The 18,155-nt window shown below is 42.2% G+C and overlaps 1 protein-coding gene across 2 annotated transcripts in view; it reads left to right on the top strand.

The window, feature by feature from the left end:
• LOC120310652 (leucine-rich melanocyte differentiation-associated protein-like) overlaps window positions 1-18,155 on the top strand; it is a 320,932-nt gene that overhangs the window by 84,552 nt on the left and 218,225 nt on the right. Inside the window, exons 3-4 of one of the 2 annotated variants that reach the window (XM_039349296.1) lie at window positions 7,016-7,142; window positions 13,507-13,646. In XM_039349296.1, the coding sequence (XP_039205230.1) occupies window positions 7,016-7,142; window positions 13,507-13,646 (267 nt within the window). Of the gene's footprint in view, window positions 1-7,015; window positions 7,143-13,504; window positions 13,647-18,155 lie in introns of both variants that reach the window. The other variant, XM_039349297.1, reaches the window with a different exon arrangement.

Here is an 18,155-nt window from a genome sequence, read left to right as displayed (position 1 = left end):
TATGAAAGGGAGCAGGTGATGTTTACAAGGTAATTCTAAAATTATGCTTCTGTTATTCAATGCAGCCATCTGAGATGTACATACAAGGCCCGCAATGCGAGCAAAGCATCCTGAACTTCTTCCTCATCTTCAGGAGTTTGCTAATACCTTTAAAAAAGCCAGAAAAGGACTATTTTGACTTCACCTTTTGATGCCATCACAGAAACGATCCAGTCACGTCATTTTATGTGGTTTAATTGCATAATGACATCTTTACGTAAATGGAATAATATTGGTGCATATTGCCTTGTTTCTGTAATGACATCCATATGCAAATGACATAAATCCCAGAAGAATTTTTGCTCATTGTCTACTATTACTACTACTACTACTACTACTACTACTGATCATTGCATAGCCAGCCAGATGTTCAGACTGGATTTGGCATTTTTGTCCACCTATCGTCCTTTCCAATGACTTGGGATAGGCAGATGTGGATGTTTGGTGGTGTTACAGACCTGGTCGCAGGATGGAAGCTGTTCCCAGCCTTTTGCAATTGATTGATGGTGAATTTGTCAATGCCGATGATGGTGTTCAAGTGATGGTGTTTTGGGATTGCACGTAAGGCACCTATGGATTTGGGTGCTACCTTTGCTTTTTTTTTTTTTTTACCACAGTCGTTCTATTTCTTTTTGTAGATCTTTGTATTTTGTTATCTTCTCCAGTTCTTTCTCGTCTATTCTGCTGTCTCCAGGCACTGCCACGTCCACTATCCAGACTTTTTTGTCTTTCTTATCGACAATTGTTAAGCCTGGGGTGTTATGTGGCAGGTGCTTGTCTGTTTGAATTCTAAAGTCCCAGAGCAATTTAACTTCTTCATTTCCTATGACTTTCTCTATTTTATGCTCCCACCAGTTCTTGCTTGTAGGCAAATGATATTTCTTGCAGATCTTCCAATGCACCATTGTTGCTACTTTGTCTTGCCGCTGCCCGTAGTCAGCCTATGCGATGTTCTTGCAGCAGTTTACCAGGTGCTTCAATTTTTTTTTGCAGAGGCAGCACTGTATATATGATGGTAATAATAATATATAATTTTATTGTATTAGTATTATTATTGATTTAATCTCCAATTTGATTCACAGTCTGGGACTGGTTAAAATTTAGCATTCAAGTCCTAACCAAGGACCTAAGAGAAGTTAATGTTGGAGTATATAGGTGGTTCCAAGTAAGGTGGGTTTTTTTTTTTTTTTTGCAAAGTAGGGATATTCAGGTTTAATGAGTTCAAAATTTCCCTGTATCTCGGCAGCCCTTTGGGTATTGCTCCACGGTCTTCTCTTACTATAGGGACAACCATTAGTTTCTTCCTCCACAATCGCTCAACTTCAATTTGCAGATTGCGGTATTTCGTCACTCACATTTTATTCTGTCCCTCCTTTGGCATCCTTTCTTTAATGATGTTATTTGACTGTTTCTTCAACATTGGTGTAACTCTTGTCCTGTGGCCAGTTGTTCCACGGCGAGTTGTCTTCAAAGAAAGCAGATTTTTTTTTTGCCACATGGCAAATTTGATTTTGGAAACTGGTTTGAGAGAGTTAAAAGAGCAATGCACATGGGTGGCGATTTTGCCCATTTCATTACCTTCTCCATCTAACCAAACTGCCTGAGCTTTTTCATTTTAAAAAAGTGCTTAAGAACGAGAATGTAGATATGTATTCTCTCAGTTTAGGGAATGGCCACTTACGGCCAAGAAGGAGAAATCTGTTTGGAGAAAGCCACCCCACCCCGATTTGGAAAGTGTTAAATATTTTATATCTTCCATTAAGTGTCAGGGGCAATAATATATAAATGTAATCAATGTTTACCCATCTATGCCGATTGGAGATATATAACGAGCAAGTGTATATCTTTCCTTCCTTCCTTCCTTCCTTCCTTCCTTCCTTCCTTCCTTCCTTCCTTCCTTCTTTCTTTCTTTCTTTCTTTCTTTCTTTCTTTCTTTCTTTCTTTCTTTCTTTCTTTCTTTCTGTCTAAATGGCACGGCTTACAGCTCTCTCCTTCCTTTTTTTTAAATTTAACACAGACTCCCAGCTGGTTTTCTTTTCTTTTTCTCTCTCCTCCACTTAACACAGAAATCAAAACCCACCGCCCAATTTTGCACGTCAGGCCAGGGTGTCGATTGGCGTTGCCGTATGGGCCTCCCCGAGAAATCGCCACCTACCAGGACTCCTTAAGGATGAAAGAGACGGGAAGAAAGAATTCCGCTTCAGATGATAACCCAATTATGAGATGTGGATACACTGAAGGCCGGTTTCCCGATTAGTTCAAGGGCTCGAAGGCGGGCACAAGGGGTCCTGAGGAGGCCTGCTCTCTGGAGGCTTTTTGTCTCAACCGCAGGAGCTCCCAAATCCCCAGGAAGGGTGGAATTGCTTTGCCTGCTCAGCACAGTGTTTTTGTAAGCTAATGAGGGCAAAGCGTGAGCCGTGGGCAATGATGCTGCGCTATTAGCTGTGACAGAGAGCTTGATCATAATTATCTTAACGAGGATAGGGTTAATTACAGTGGAAACCGTAAAGTTCTTTCTGCTGGAATCGGGCAGAGCTGAATGCGTTGTGATGTTTTGTCATTTTGATGTGACTTTGGAAAGAGCACAGAGGGAAATCTCTTGGCAACCGTTGGCTCCCCTCCCGGAGGGGTAGTGGTGATGGTGGTTGGGTGGGTAGGTGGGAGGGAGGGAGGGAGGGAGGCTGGCAATGAGGTAAGCGAGATGGTACCTGTGGGGTGAGATAATGGGCAGCTTTCCTGTCAGAGCAGAGAAGAGATCAACCTGTGAGGCACCTGAGTGATGCTGATTAGCCTTTAAGCCAACCAGGGAGACATCCTACCTGACATTGCCCCGGAAGCCCGGATACCATTCATGGCATTGAACTGGTGCTTTGCTGCTTTTAATTCACTCAGACAGACAGACAGGCAGGCAGGCAGGAAGACAGATTAGGCAGACAGACTAGCAGGCGGGAAGACAGACAGACAGAGAGAAAGGCAAGCAAGAAGGAAGATAGACAGGCAGGCAGACAAGGAGGCAGGAAGACAGGCAGACAGGCATACAGACAAGCAGGCAGGAAGACAGACAGACTGGCAGACAGACAAGCAGACAGGAAGACAGACAGACAGACAAGTGGGCAGGAAGGCAGACAGGCAGACAGATAAGCAGGAGGAAGACAGATAGGCAGACAGACAAGCAGGCAGGAAGACAGACAGGCAGATAGACAAGCAGGCAGGAAGATAGACAGGCAGATAGACAAGCAGGCAGGAAGACAGGCAGACAGACAAGCAGGCAGGAAGACAGACAGACAGACAAGCAGGCAGGAAGACAGACAGGCAGACAGACAAGCAGGCAGGAAGACAGACAGACAGGCAGACAGACAAGCAGGCAGGAAGACAGACAGACAGACAAGTGGGCAGGAAGACAGACAGACAGATAACCAGGCAGGAAGACAGACAGACACTCTGCTTCCTTGCAGTTTTTTTGGGGGGAGGGGGATGTGAGGTATTAATAACAGAAATACCCCACATGCCAGAACAGCTGATTTCTACTATGAGTGATGCTAATCCGGTCTCCTCAGAAAAGCGTTTCTCTCTGCCAAAGGCATTGACACCACTTTTATAGACACAGCCAGTTTCACCATCTCTGGGGTGAACACCTGTCACTGGGGCTGATGTGTGTCCAGGAGACGGGGAGATGAGGCGGAGGAGGTAAAAGTGGATAAGACTCCCGGGTTCAAAGGATCAGATGCCAACTAGGCTTGAAGAAAGATTTGGGAAACCAGTTTTTCCCTGCTCTTGTTTAAAATGCCAGATGCCATCTTGTTACCAGATGCCCTCGCTCGCTCTCCTTCGCTTGTGTGCCATCTGTCTAGCCATTTTGGAAGTGTTTTTTTTTTTTTTTACTCTTTTGCCCCTCTTGCTGATGGTTTGCAGATTCTCTTAAGGGTATTATATATTTGCATACTTGTATAAGAGAGTTCAGTAACGTTGTCTGTTTTGCCACCGAACCCAAGTGAAGGTCTTTTTTTATCCCCTAAGGCCCAATAGTTCTAAAAAGCAGGTAGCCTTCCCTGACACTTCATTTTGAAAAAGGTGAAAACAGTAATTAGAACAACAACAAGAGCAGCAACTATTATTTAGTAATATTCTGAATGTTGAACATAACCTACCACTGACATTTTATAGAGAAAGGCTGGGCATCGCCATGTATCATAGGCCTATTATAAACTGAAAGTAACTTTTGGGAGTGAATGTTCTTCTAGGTGATTTACAAAAAACAACAAGGTTTAGAGCATGTAGGTGGAACCATCCCTGCTACTGGGTGTTGATGTGGCCATCTCACATAATTTATGAGTCATGAAAGAGCATCATTTTGTTAGTTCTTCAATGAATTGCTCTTGTTATATTTTTACTTTAAGAAAACCCTCTAATATTGTCTGCCTTAAGGGTCAAGGCTGGTTAAAATGAACTTCTGTTGCCTGTTCTCAAAAGCGTACCCATACATAACACACATATAAACATGCTATATACAACATATGTATGTAGCTACACCCTTACATATAAATACATATAAATATTAATCACTATCCATCTTGAATAGATAGTGCAAGGAGGAATTGAAAGTTCACAAGGCTGATGCTGTATGGAACAAAACTGTGATTGAACCTGGATGTTCTGCTTTGGATACCACGAAGCCCCCTCCTCCACAAGGAAAACAGGTTGTGAAGAGGGTGTGTAGTGTCCCAGACAATCTTGTGGACCCTGCTCAAGCAACACTTATGTGCTATTTCCTGGATGGAAGGGCGGGAACTGCCAATAATATTTTCTTCTGTCCTCACCATTCTCTGCATAGCCTTCCTATCTGACACAGGGATGCTTCCAACCCAGACTGTGGTGCCATATGATGCTCCTGATCGTCCTTCTGCAGAAAGTGGTGAGGACAGTGGAAAGAAGATGTGCTTTTCTCATGTAATGCAGAAAATGCAGGCGCTGCTGTGCCCGATTCATGAGGGTCTTGCTGTTCAGCGACCAAGCCAGCCTCAAGAGAATGTAATAGAGAAATCCTCCTATAGGCCTTGATGAAGGATGCCGAAGAGAGAAAATATTGTTATTTGGCAGTGAATAAATACTCTCCTTCTCCATCTTCTTTAGCCATCACAATCTATAAAACAGTCAGACAGTGATTAAGTGGTGATTCTCCTTCCTGATAGGCAAATGAGCTCGACTGTCAAGTCAAGGCCTCTCAGCAGATCCAGGTATTGGGAAGGTGAACAAGCTGCAGATGTGTGCCCATGGGTGTGTTTCATACAACATGCTGATGCTTCTTTGATTGATGCGGTGCTTCTCCCCCACAGCCTGTGTGAACTTGCAAAGCCACGAAACTATGAGTTAATGCTGAACACCATCCCTGGCAAAGGGTCAAATCCGGGTTTATGCACAGCCAAAATTCTACCAAGGCTGGTTTGTTTGTTTACAAGTCTCCTTTGTTTGCAACCTTGAGAGTTGTGTTGCCATAGTTGAAAATATTTTGCCTGCTTCTTTAAAGAAGGGTTATGCATAACAGCATTGGAGGGAGTGTGTATGCAATTATTTGTTAGGCAAACAAATTATTTGTTATCTGTTAGGTGGTGTGGAACAACTCTGCATTTCTCTCCAATACTGACTCTTTCGTACTTTTAAAAAGCAAGCAGAAAAGGCTGGAGCTGAGGGTGGTGTGTGTGTGTATGTGTGTGTGTGTATGTGTATATGTATGTATGTATGTATGTATGTGTGTATATATATATATATATATATATATATATATATATATATATATATTAGTATGTGTATGTGTGTATGTATATGTGTATATATACATATAATATGCACTAACAATAATAAATTCAACTTCAGAAATTGTTCTCAGCAGCATTTCTATATATAAACTGGGGTTGGTGTGTGTGTGTTATATACATGTACATGGAACTGGGGTTGGTGTGTGTGTTATATACATGTACATGTACATACATACATACACACACACATATATATATTATAATATATATATGCAATAATATGTCTCTGTGTGTGTGTGTGTGTGTATATATATATAATAGCATGTATATACACACACGCATACACATATATACACATATACATATATATACACACATACACACCTCACCCCCCAGCTCCAGCCTTTCCTTGCTTTTTATATATCTAGAAAGGCTGCTGAGAACAATTTCTGAAACTGAATTTATTATTGTTAGTGGGCATGATATTTCACGGCAGAAATGATGGATGGCAACTTAAATCCGTGTCCTGAGAATGAAGGTGAAGTGTGACAGAGTTATTTGTCTTGGGAATGGAGGTTGGGGTCAGGCGGGGCTGGGTGGGGGCCGGAAGGCACCAGACATTGACAAATCCATCCCGCAGGGCTCCCCTCTGGGCCTTTGAGCTGGGCCTCCTGGCGATTCTCGTGGAGCGGCCGCCATCCTCCACGCTGCCCTGGCCCTGCCTTTCCCGCTAATTCTTGTCACTCAGCCCTCCTGACGGGACAGGAACCCAAATTCCTCATGGCTCCTTTCAAAAGAGAAGGTTAAAATGTTTATTTCAGCTCATCATCAGACTCCTTGGCTAACAGGAGGACCTCTCTCTCTCTCTCTCTCTCTCTCTCTCTCTCTCTCTCTCACTCTCTCCCTCCCTCCCTCTCTCTCTCTCAACCTCCCTCTCCCTCCCTCCCTCTCTCCCTCTCTCAATCTCTCTCCCTCCCTCCCTCTCTCTCTCTCATACACACACACACCTTCCCTCCCTCTCTCTCTCTCTCCCTCCCTCTCTCTCTCTCAATCTCCCTCCCCCTCCTCCCTCCCTCCCTCCCCCCTCTCTCCCTCCCTCCCTCTCTCCCTCTCTCCCTCCCTCTCTCTCTCAATCTCCCTCCCTCCCTCTCTCTCTCTCACTCTCACACACCTTCCCTCTCTCTCTCTCTCTCTTTCTCTCTCTCTCTCATTCTTGAGTGCAGGTCCCTGGAAGGACTGGAGACCTTCAGCTGCTTGGAAGAACTCATTCTGGACAACAACCTTCTGCAAAACCACCTCCGTCTGCCCAGCTTGCCACACCTCCATACTCTGATGCTCAACAAGAACCAAATATCCTTTTGGAAACAGAGGGAGGGGAGAGCCCGCCAGCGCCCCCCCCCCCGCAATCTTTCTGTGGCAGCCGCGTGAAGGAACGTAAAATGCTGTTTAGATGCAGGCAAACATCTCCTTTCTCTTCTTTAGCCAGGAGGTTTACAGTGTCTCTTTCATAAGCAGGAGGCCTTGCGCTCTTTGCCGCTAAAACCAGAGGGAGGGAGGGAGGGAGGTCTGTGGCTGAGGCTGGTGGCTCTGAAGGAATCTTTGTTAGGAAACTCAGAAGTGTGGAAATAACAGGCAGTTTTCACTTGGGAAGAACAAGAAGGAATCTGGCTGGTTTTTTGGATTCTGGAGAAGGCCGACCTCTAGTGGAAGACGGGATGCAATGAAAGGAGGCGATGCACAGCTTCCTTGCATCCTGAATTCTTGATTTCCTATGCAGGGTTAGACTCAGCACTCAAGTAAGGAGGCTCCAGAACAGCATTTCAGACAGTTGGGCGTATATCTCTATCTCTCTATACCTCTGTCTGTCATGTCTGTCTGTCTGTCTATCTATCTATCTATCTATCTATCTATCTATCTATCTATCTATCTATCTATCTATCTATCTATCTATCTATCTGCATATTCTATATACATATGAATAGAATAGAATAGAATAGAATAAAGATGGAATGGAATGGAACAGAATAGAATAGAATAGAATAGAATAGAATAAAATAGAATGTAGGTTAGAATACAAGAGAATGTAAAACAGAATAGAATGAATAGGACAGGATAAGATAGGATAGGACAGGACGGAACAGAACAGAACAGGATAGAACAAAATAAAATAGAATGTAGAATAAAATAAAATAAAATAGAATAGAATGTAGAGTAAAATAGAATGTGTAATAGGACAGGACAGAGCAGAACAGAATAAAATAGAATGTTGAATAAAGTAGAATGTAGAATAGGATAGGATAGGACAGGACAGGACAGAACAGAACAAAATAGAATATAGAATAGAATAGGAAAGGACAGAACAGAACAAAACAGAAAAGAACAAAATAGAATGTTGAATAAAATAGAATGTAGAATAGGATAGGACAGAACAGAATAGAATAGGAAATAGAAACTCTGGTCATTTATTGGAAAAAGATCCATTTGTAAAGGCAAACTAATGAAGGTGATCAGCAGCGACAATACACAACACAAGATGTTTACGCCAAATCCAACATCAAGAATCAGCCAGCGAATCATCAGGAGATTTTTCATGTCTGTGCAGAAGCCCCGTGAGTACGGAGGCACCTCTTGAAGGGAGAGTTGCTTGCTGCAGATGACTTTTTTCTTCAAAGTTGGTCCTCCATTTCCCTCTCTTCTGGGAACTTCTCCCTAAGCCACCATCATTTCCCGCCAAAACTTTGTGGAAATTCCATTTTGGGGAAATAGTCCCTATGGTAGTTAAAACATCAGAATTATGCAAAGTCAAATAAATCCAGTAAGACCTGAAGACTGATAGGTGCCAAGGGAAATGGTAGCGCTATCCAGTGCCTGGGATTCTACCCAGGCTACTTTAAGCCAAATTGACTCAAAGAGGTAGGAGTGGCTCCACCTTGAAGTAAGACACCATTTCTGCTGGCAGACTGTTTACTCTATGGTTGGCACTAAATGCTTAAAAGACCCTCATCAGAGGACCCCAGGATAGAACCAGAGTCTAGAAGAGATTAGAGGTCTCCTGGTCCAACCTTAGGATCAGAACGATGTCATAAAGAAAAAAGAATAGTTCATCTATGTCAAGGGGTCTTCAAACTTGGCCCTTTGATGACTTGTGGACTTCAACTCCCAGAATTCCTGAGGTCATAGGGCAATCTGGAGATTGATTACTGTTGGAAAATGTTGAGAGGCATTGCTTCTAAGTCACATTTTTAGCCTGTTCCTCTCACCCCTTAGAGATGACTACAAATGCTAAGAACAGGGTTGCATTAGTAACATCTTCATAAGATTCATAAGTAAAAAATGATAATCCACCTCTGTGCTTTGCATCAATCTCGGTTCTCGGTTTAAACATTGACAATTCAGCTCTACTCTGAAAAAAAGGATCAGTGCTGAGTAGGGGCTTGCAGATTGTTTTAGAGTGAAAATCTGACCCCAAAACACTCTGCTCCAAACTCACCGGAAGGAATTTACAAAAAAGATGTTGAGACTTTGGGAAAAGTGCAAAGAAGAGCAACTAAGATGATTAAAGGCAGAAACATACAAAGAACGGTCGCAGGATTTGGGTTTGGCTAATCTAGAGGAAAAAAAGGACTAGGGGGGATGTGATAGCAGTCTTCCAGTATCTGAGGGGCTGCCACAAAGAAGAGGAGGGGGTCAACTTATTTTTCAAAGCACCAGAAGGCAAGACAAAAAGCAACGGATGGAAACACATCAAGGAGAGAAGCAACCTGGAACTAAGGAGAAACTTCCTGACAGTTGGAACAATTAACCAGTGGAACAACCAGCCTCCAGAAGCTGTGGGTGCTCCATCACTGGAGGTTTTTAAGAAGAGACTGGACAACCATTTGTCCGAGATGGTATAGGGTTTCCTGCCTGAGTAGGGGGTTGGACTAAATGACCTCCAAGGTCCCTTCCAACTCTATTCTGATTGACTGATCGCTTCCTTTGTTGATTATGTTAAGCAGGAATTTAAGAAGGAATTAACCAGACTGTTAATAATAGTGTTAATAATAGTGTTAATATTCTTCAAGGTCTATTTGCCTGCCAATCTTTTATCTGGTCAACCTACAGAAGATATTTTGAACTCACAAATCTTAGAACCGTTGGGAACAAGTAACACAAATCCTGAAATGCTGGCATCTGCCTAACAAGCTAATTAATTCAGAATAACACAAATAATTTCACAGCAATCACTGTTTGTCTTCTGTAGATTAGGTTCAAGTACGGGTAGCCCAGGTGCTTCACAGACAATGACCACTTTTGCCATGTGCTTTTTTTAATCTGTAGGGAAAAGAGTTTTTTTTTTTAACCCTATGAAAGGTTAAAAAACAAAACAGGTTGGGAAGAAGAAGGTTTTTTACAAGAGAGAGAATTACTTTTACCCTCTTGCTTCTTTCATCGTATTTGGAACTCCTTCTAATTAAAGCAAAAAGGAATAATTTGTCTTCAGCTCTGCATCAAGCACGCTTTTGTCCAGCGTTATGAAAAAGGGGAGAGGATACGGCCTTCTTTCTTGTGCTGGATCTTGTCTCCCACCTCTCCGTTTCCTTGTTTGCCTCCAGCAAATAAGATGTAAATTGGTATCCAGATAGTCAAAGGGAGGCCTTGAAGGGTTTAGCATCTGTTTCTGCTCTGGGGCAATGCCACGGCCCTTTAGTTATTGAGGTGAAAAAATGGGGAATATTCCATCTGCAAGAGATAACAAAGATAACAGCAACACATACATCAAAGTCAAAGACAAGCAACCAACTGCCCTGAATCTGTTAAGAGAGCCACGTGATGATGGTGGTGACAAACTCCAGAAACAAATGGATAAAAGGATGAACGGTTGATTGAAACCAATGATTCTGTGCCGACAGTTGGAGAAAGCCCTTCATCTTAGGGTGAACTTCATTGTAGAAAAATTAATGTAATTATGATTTGGCAGAGTGCCTTTGGGGATTTGAGACCTACGTGTGTACTGGTTTGCATAGTAGTAGTAATAATTGAATCCAAGTTTGAGATCACTCTTTCAAATGCTGAAGATGTAATCTCAAAGGTGCTTGTTCACAAGGCAACTGGACTTTCTTATTTTTTCTTTGAAGACGTTTCGCTTTTCGTCCAAGAAGCTTCTTCAGCTCTGACTGGATGGTGGGGAAGGGAGGGATTTATACTCCTTGCAGAGAGCTGGTTATTTGCTTATTTGCCTTCTTTTAGAGCAGTGGTTCTCAACCTTTCTAATGCCGTGACCCCATAATACAGTTCCCCATGTTGTGGTGACCCCCAAGTGGGTGTGGCCACCAAAAAGAGGGAGTAGGACAGCTAGGGAAAAGGGGGGAAAATGGCGGACAGCATGGTTTGGCGACCCCCGTGAAATGGTCATTCGACCCCAAATGGGGTCCCGACCCACAGGTTGAGAACCACTGTTTTAGAGAGTTGTTGAGGCCACTTGGAGGTTTATCTGTGTCCTCAAGGGTCACCTGAGTGGTGCAAATGGGTCTGGAGACTTCTTGGAACTGCTGAAGCACCTTTGGGATAACTATGGCCTGGATGACTGAGAATCTCCATAGACACAAAGATGTAATCCTATTGCCTCTGCAGCTACAACTGGAAGCCACAGCCTATTTCACCTTCCCCCCATAACTTTAGAGAACAAGGATTTATCTCCTGCTTCTTCAATGGTCCTCTAACCTGGGGAACGGCCTGGGAATACTACTAGGCTATCATACAATCCTGCTTGTCTGAAGGTCCCAAAAGATTTATTCACTGTCTATATTTGTAGGACCCCATAAAACTCTAATAATGCCCAGTGGCAAAAATATAGAACATAGAACAATAGAATTGGAAGGGACCTTGGGGGTCTTCTAGTCCAACCCCCTACTCGAGCAGGAGACCCTATACCATTTCAGATAAATGGTGGTCCAGTCTCTTCTTGAAAGCCCCCAGTGATGGAGCACCCACAACTTCTGAAGGCAACTTCTGTTCCATTGGTTGATTGCTCTCACTGTTAGGAAATTTCTCCTTAGCTCCAGGTTGCTTCTCTCCTTGGTTAGTTTCCATCTGTTGCTTCTTGTCTTGCTTTTTAGTGATTTGAAAAATAGTTTGGCTTCCTCGTCATTGTAGGAGCCCCTTAAATATTGGAACACAGCTATCATGTCTCCCCTCGTCCTTCTTTTCATTAAACTAGACCAGTGGTTCTCAACCTGTGGGTCGGGACCCCATTTGGGAACGACGACCATTTCACGGGGGTCACCAAACCACGCTGTCCACCATTTTGTTCCCTTTTCCCTAGCTGTCCTACTCCCTCTTATTGGTGGCCACACCCACTTGGGGGTCACCACAACATGGGGAACTGTATTATGGGGTCACGGCATTAGAAAGGTTGAGAACCACTGAACTAGACATACTCAATTCCTATAACCATTCTTCATGTGTTTTATTTTTATCTTATGCAAAAATGCAGAAAATTCAAAGAATTCCTTTTCGTAGAATTTGAGAAATAGAGGATACATTAAATGAGGAGTCCTGGGTGCTCTCTGAGCTTGGTTATTTTCTTGTAGACCTTTCATTACCCAAATTAGATAACATCATCAGATGCATTAAATGACTGCCATGTCTCATCTCTCTAAGTTAGTATGGCATTTTTTCCCATTTTTATTATTTCCTTCTCTTTAAACTGGGCCTTTGTTTAGTCAGGGCTTTAATAGCAGCTTCTTTGGTCAAGCATTTCTGCTAACACATTTAACATATTTCCCAAGAAGCACCAATGGTATACTGGGGCGGCAGTCATTTGACTCCATTCCAAGATCCATTTTTCCAACCTGTTGTAATATATTTAGTGATGGATGTACTGTGAAAGTAATCGTCAGTGCCATGTTGGAAAAGTTTCATGGCTTCAACAGTTGCTAACCATTTTCCCATGCAACATCTATCACTTTGTCAAAGTTCTTAATGTTTTGCAGACAGTCGGCTAGGAATGAAAAAGAAACGAAGAAAAGAGCAAATAAATCCCATGATCTTTCATTTTAGGCGAAAGAAAGAAAAAAAGAAAGAAAGAAAGAAAGAAAGAAAGAAAGAAAGAAAGAAAGAAAGAAAGAAAGAAAGAAAGAAAGAAAGAAGCAGTCATAGTTGCCATGATAGTTTAGAGCAGTGGTTCTCAACCTTTTTAATGCCGCGACCCCAACCGGTCATAAGTCGAGGACTACTCAACCGGTCGTAAGTCGAGGACTACTCAAACGGTCGTAAGTCGAGGACTACTCAACTGGTGCAGCACCGTTTGCAGAATGGGACTTTTGGCGGGCTCAGCAGGGCAGAGACAGCCTGGACAATTCCTATTGGCTTTTGAAAGCCAATAGAATTAGACTCTATTCAAGAGAGTCTATTCTATTGGCTTTCCAAAGCCAATAGAATAAAAGGGAGTAGCACAGCTAAGGAAAAGGGAGAAAAAAATGGCGGACTGCGTTGTTTGGCGACCCCCCGTGAAATGGTCGTTCGACCCCAAATGGGGTCCCGACCCACAGGTTGAGAACCACTGGTTTAGAGTTTAGGATTCACCCGTCTTACCACAATGTCCTTCGAATCCTTGAACCATCATGCTCTGGGACCTTGCTGGAGGGCAGGGGTGGGAGAGGCACAATGTTGACTGAAGTTTTCCCTGTTGTTTATGTTGTTGAATCCTTAATCCATCCCCTCCCTTGGACACATAACAGAGTTGGAGGGGTTGCTGGATCACTTGGCTGAAGTAGCCCCTTCCCTGGAGTTCCTTAGTTTGCTGGGAAATGCAGCGTGTCCGAATGAGCTGGTCTGCAGAGATAAGGATGAGGGAGACTACCAACGATACAGGTTAGTATCTTGGACTGTACCTGTCATTACCTGTGACTGCTGAGATGGAATAGAAAATAGTTTAGGGGAATTAATGGTCTATCAAATGTTACTAGCTATGACACAGGGCTCTTTTAGATGAGAGTATAAATCAATCAATGGAACAAGATGCTGCAGATCCAAGATTCCCACATTTCAACGAGACTTTATTAGATCTTAAACTAGGGTGTACTTCCTCCTCCTTTTCTCCTACATGAGGAAAACCAGTGGACCCTATTTTCCCAAAGCGAAGGAAACAGACAGAAGCTGGGATGTGGTGTATTATCCCCATGAAAACAGGGACTGAGTGTCATTAGGACATCCTAGAATCTTTCTCATTGTCTGATATAAAAGTATCCAGTTCAGGGATTACAATCACACATTGGAGCTATTCGTCATCACACTTGTGTCAGAAGCACCAAGGCGCTTCTGAGTTGAAAGGATTAGCCGGTGAAATCAACGGTGCCCAGGGGACACCCAGCTGGGGGCTTCTTTCATGCCCCCGGCAGGAGCTGGAGCAAAGGACGGGAGCTCACTCCACCCCATAGCAGCACCTGGGTCTCAAACATGAGCTTGCTAATGTCCAATGCAGCATCCTAACCATGCAAGCCACCGTGTTCCTATACAACAATTATATATGACATACAGATAGATGACCCATGGAATGGAATCTGATGATAAGTTCCAGATTTGGTTAACATTCCCTCCATTGTCCCAAAAATAAATATTTCATGAGGCAACCGGACTTCCTTGTTTTTCTTGGAAGACATTTCGCTTCTGATCCAAGAAGCTTCTTCATCTCTTCTTGAATGAGAAGCAAAATGTCTTCAAAGAAAAAACAAGGACGTCCAGTTGCCTTGTGAAAAAAGCACCTGTGGGACAACCATGACCTGGATGATGGAGACTCCACAGACTAGGGGTCTTCAAACTTGGCCCTTTTATGACTTGTGGACATGCCTGGCTGAGGAATTCTGGGAGTTGAAGTCCACAAGTCATAAAAGGGCCAAGTTTGAAGATCCCTGCCCTAGACATTCCCTCCACTGTATGAATTGTTCACCTCCTTATAGTGCCTATGCATTCAGCCAGCTTTTCTTTCAGCCAAGATTTTGCAAATTCCATCATCCTCATAATAGATCCCTACCAAAGACAGCCGTTCTTCGCATGCTGCTGACTCAGTGAAATTCTCCTTGAATCAGCACCACCATCCAAACCCTCGGCAGCTCACGCATTTCCATAAATTATCGCACAGGCACCACTAAGCATCGCCAATTATGCTTTCAGTTTCCAAGACTTTGTTTAAAAAAAAAGTTTGTGTGTGGGGGGGCTGCATCAAATTGACAGCAAAATAGATGCACGCAATGATTTCATATTAGCATTCAAGGAAACAAACGGAAGAAAATGGGCCTAGAATATCCAACAGAGATCCCCCAAATTTGGAATGACTTGTTTGGAAAGTGCCTCTTCCCATTTGTAATCGTTAAGCCAATGTAGCTATGTTTTTCTCTAGCCCTGTCTGGTATAATTGGCTGCCGGTGTTAAAGAATCATCAGAGCGGTGGGAAGACAGGAATTATAACTGCACTTTCAAAGAAAACCATACACCCTGTGCATAATTTGCACTTCTTCGGTTGTTCTAAAGTGATATAGTCTATGTATATGTGGGGCACGTGAGCTGTTTTAGACATAATAGCAATATCGGGACAAACAGTTTGGAATTTCATGCCCATTGAATTTGCATGCTTCGTTGTGCCTGGGGGTGAGGTTGTATTGTAGAAGTTGATTATTTTCTCTATTCCCCCCCCCCCACATCACATCTTCAGCTTTTAAAGTCATGGTCAAGGCTAAGATCATTTTATTGCCTGAGATATTAAATTATTTTGGGGGGTGAATAGCCCAGTTTCCCATTCTCACTTGTTTTTTTAAATTTCAGCAGCATGCTTTCAGTGTGTTCTTAGGTCTACCAAAAACAGAGCTATAAGAAGGACGTGAATTGTTCACGGTCTTAAACTGTCTTCAAGAAACCACCGTTGTTTCTGTAGGAGAAGAGCATGCAAAGCCTGGGGTGGAGTCAAGAAAGTAATCAGCCTAGAATCGTTATGTTCCCACAAATGCTCTAAGTTAGGGGTTTTCAAACTTGGCCCTTTTATGACTTGAGGACTTCAACTCCCAGAATTCCTTAGCCAGGCATGCTGGCTGAGGAATTCTGGGAGTTGAAGTCCACAAGTCATAAAAAGGGCCAACTTTGAAGACCCCTGCTCTAAGTCCAACCCCTCTTGAATTTCATTGGCCCTTATATGGTGCCAATTTAGGGTTGAACTTTAGTTGAGTTATGTTATCTTTTTCACAATTATCCTATCATAAATTACATAAATGTAACTTTTTTATATATATATATATATATATATAAATGCTGAGCTTTATATATAAATATATGCTGAGTTTTATATATGAAATCCATAATTCGTAACAAGGTTTTTGAACCGCATTTGTACAAAACCTGCAAATTTGCTTGCCAATTTCAAATAGCTTGTTCACAGGGAGGGAGGGAATGAACAGAAAAGTTGGAAGCACAAAAGCAATTATGTGTCAGGAAACATTTCCTAGTTTTGAGAGAAAATACCCCAGTTCTGATTTCATGTGGAAATTATGAATTAATTTGGGGAAATCAAATTCTGAATCAAGATTTGTGCTTGGAGAAGAAGTGGTTTTGGGAGGGCCCAGGAGTGAATCAAAAACCAAAAAATGCTGTATTAACAGAGGGAAAGAATCAAGATCACGTGAAGTTTCAGTACCACTGTATAAAGCCTTGCTAATACTGCATCCAGTTGTGGTTGCCAAAGATAAAAAAAGATATTGAGATTCTGGAAAGAGTGCAGAGAAGAGCAACAAAGATGATTAAGGAACTGGAAGCTAAAACATACTAAGAATGGTTGCTGGAATTGGGTATGTCTAGTTTAATGAAAAGAAGGACTTGGGGTGATATGATAGCAGAATTCCAGTATTTGAGGGGCTACCACAAAGAAGAGGGGGTTCAAGCTATTCTCCAAAGCACCAGAAGGCAGGACAAGAAGCAACAGGTGGAAACTAATCAAGGAGAGACGCAACCTAGAACTAAGGAGCAATTTCCTGACAGCTGGAACAATTAATCAGTGGAACCACCTGCCTCCAGAAGCTGTGAATGCTCCAACACTGGAGGCTTTTAAGAAGAGACTGGACAGCCATTTGTCTGAAATGGCATAGGGTCTCCTGCTTGAGCAGGGGGTTGGACTAGAAGACCTCCAAGGCCCCTTCCAACTCTGTTATTCTGAATCTGTTTTCGGCCTTTGAACCAGACTTGGGATCATGGTACACCTGTGCTATCCACTAGCATAAGGGGAATAAATACTACTTCAGGCCCATCACACATATATTCTGAGAAGCTGCATCCAAGAAGGTAATTATATTATTTCATAGTATATAAGATATGTGATCTGTACAATAATGTCTTGCAACAAGTGATATAGTTCAAATCTGGAAAGGGAGACTTTGCTGTTTCATTTGCGCTCATCACACGAGTTGTAATGACTATTCCATGTTCGGGGTTTCAGATTTATTTTTTTAAAATAAATTTAAAACGATAGTCTAGAGATTTATGTGCATTTGAATATGCGCCTGCACATGCCAATTTCTGCATTTTGGCTAAGCAGCAAGATCCAAAATGGTGGTTTCAGAGTATAATTTATGAGCTATTTTCACGGCAGAATTCCTTAAAAAATGAATGATATCTTTGTAGTTTACTGTTTTTCATTTTAAGGACATTTTTCTGACAATGCATAGCCTATTAATCATTTAAGCAAAAGGAGCTCCTTAAAGGAGCTGTTCAGAGGCAGAACTCCATGCTTCATTTAATGCTATTTGGCAAGGAAAAAAAAACCTCATTGAGTGACATTCTCTGCAGTTATGTGATGTAATATTTATAATATGTCACACAGCTATACATCAAAACAAACATGTCTGTTGTTGCATTTGTTAGCAAAATGTTGATTGCTGAAAAGAAAAAGAGGGTCAGGATAGATTTTAGTACATTATTTATGGCAGGTCATTATATGAAAACTTGGAGAAGTCTAACCATTTGGGGGAGAATATTGTTTCTCTTGGCCTAAACTTTCTCTAGGTTATTTCAAACTAATTTGATTGCGATTTGTACTGTATCGGATTCCATGGAAACCCAAGTTAATGCCTCTGTTGCTTTCTGCTTTTTGTGTATTTTAGAATTTCTTGCTTTCCTTGCAAACTAAAACAAGGGTAAGCAAAATGCGTAATATCAGACAAACACTATCAAGTTTGTCAAGGCACTGTGAGTAGCGGCTAGTATTGAATAAGCAACATATAAAAAGTAACAATCAAAGATTAAATGAATAAAACAGGGCCAAAATTCAACATCTATATGACCGAGGGGCAGACAAATATCAAACTATATATTTTCAATCCCATATCAAATGTTTTTCCATCA

Source organism: Crotalus tigris, unplaced genomic scaffold (assembly GCF_016545835.1).
Source record: "Crotalus tigris isolate CLP2741 ecotype Arizona unplaced genomic scaffold, ASM1654583v1 scf7180000018252.723642, whole genome shotgun sequence".
NCBI classification, from domain to species: Eukaryota; Metazoa; Chordata; class Lepidosauria; order Squamata; family Viperidae; genus Crotalus; species Crotalus tigris.
Note: the sequence above shows the minus strand (reverse complement) of the source record. Positions and strands in the feature narration are given on the sequence as shown.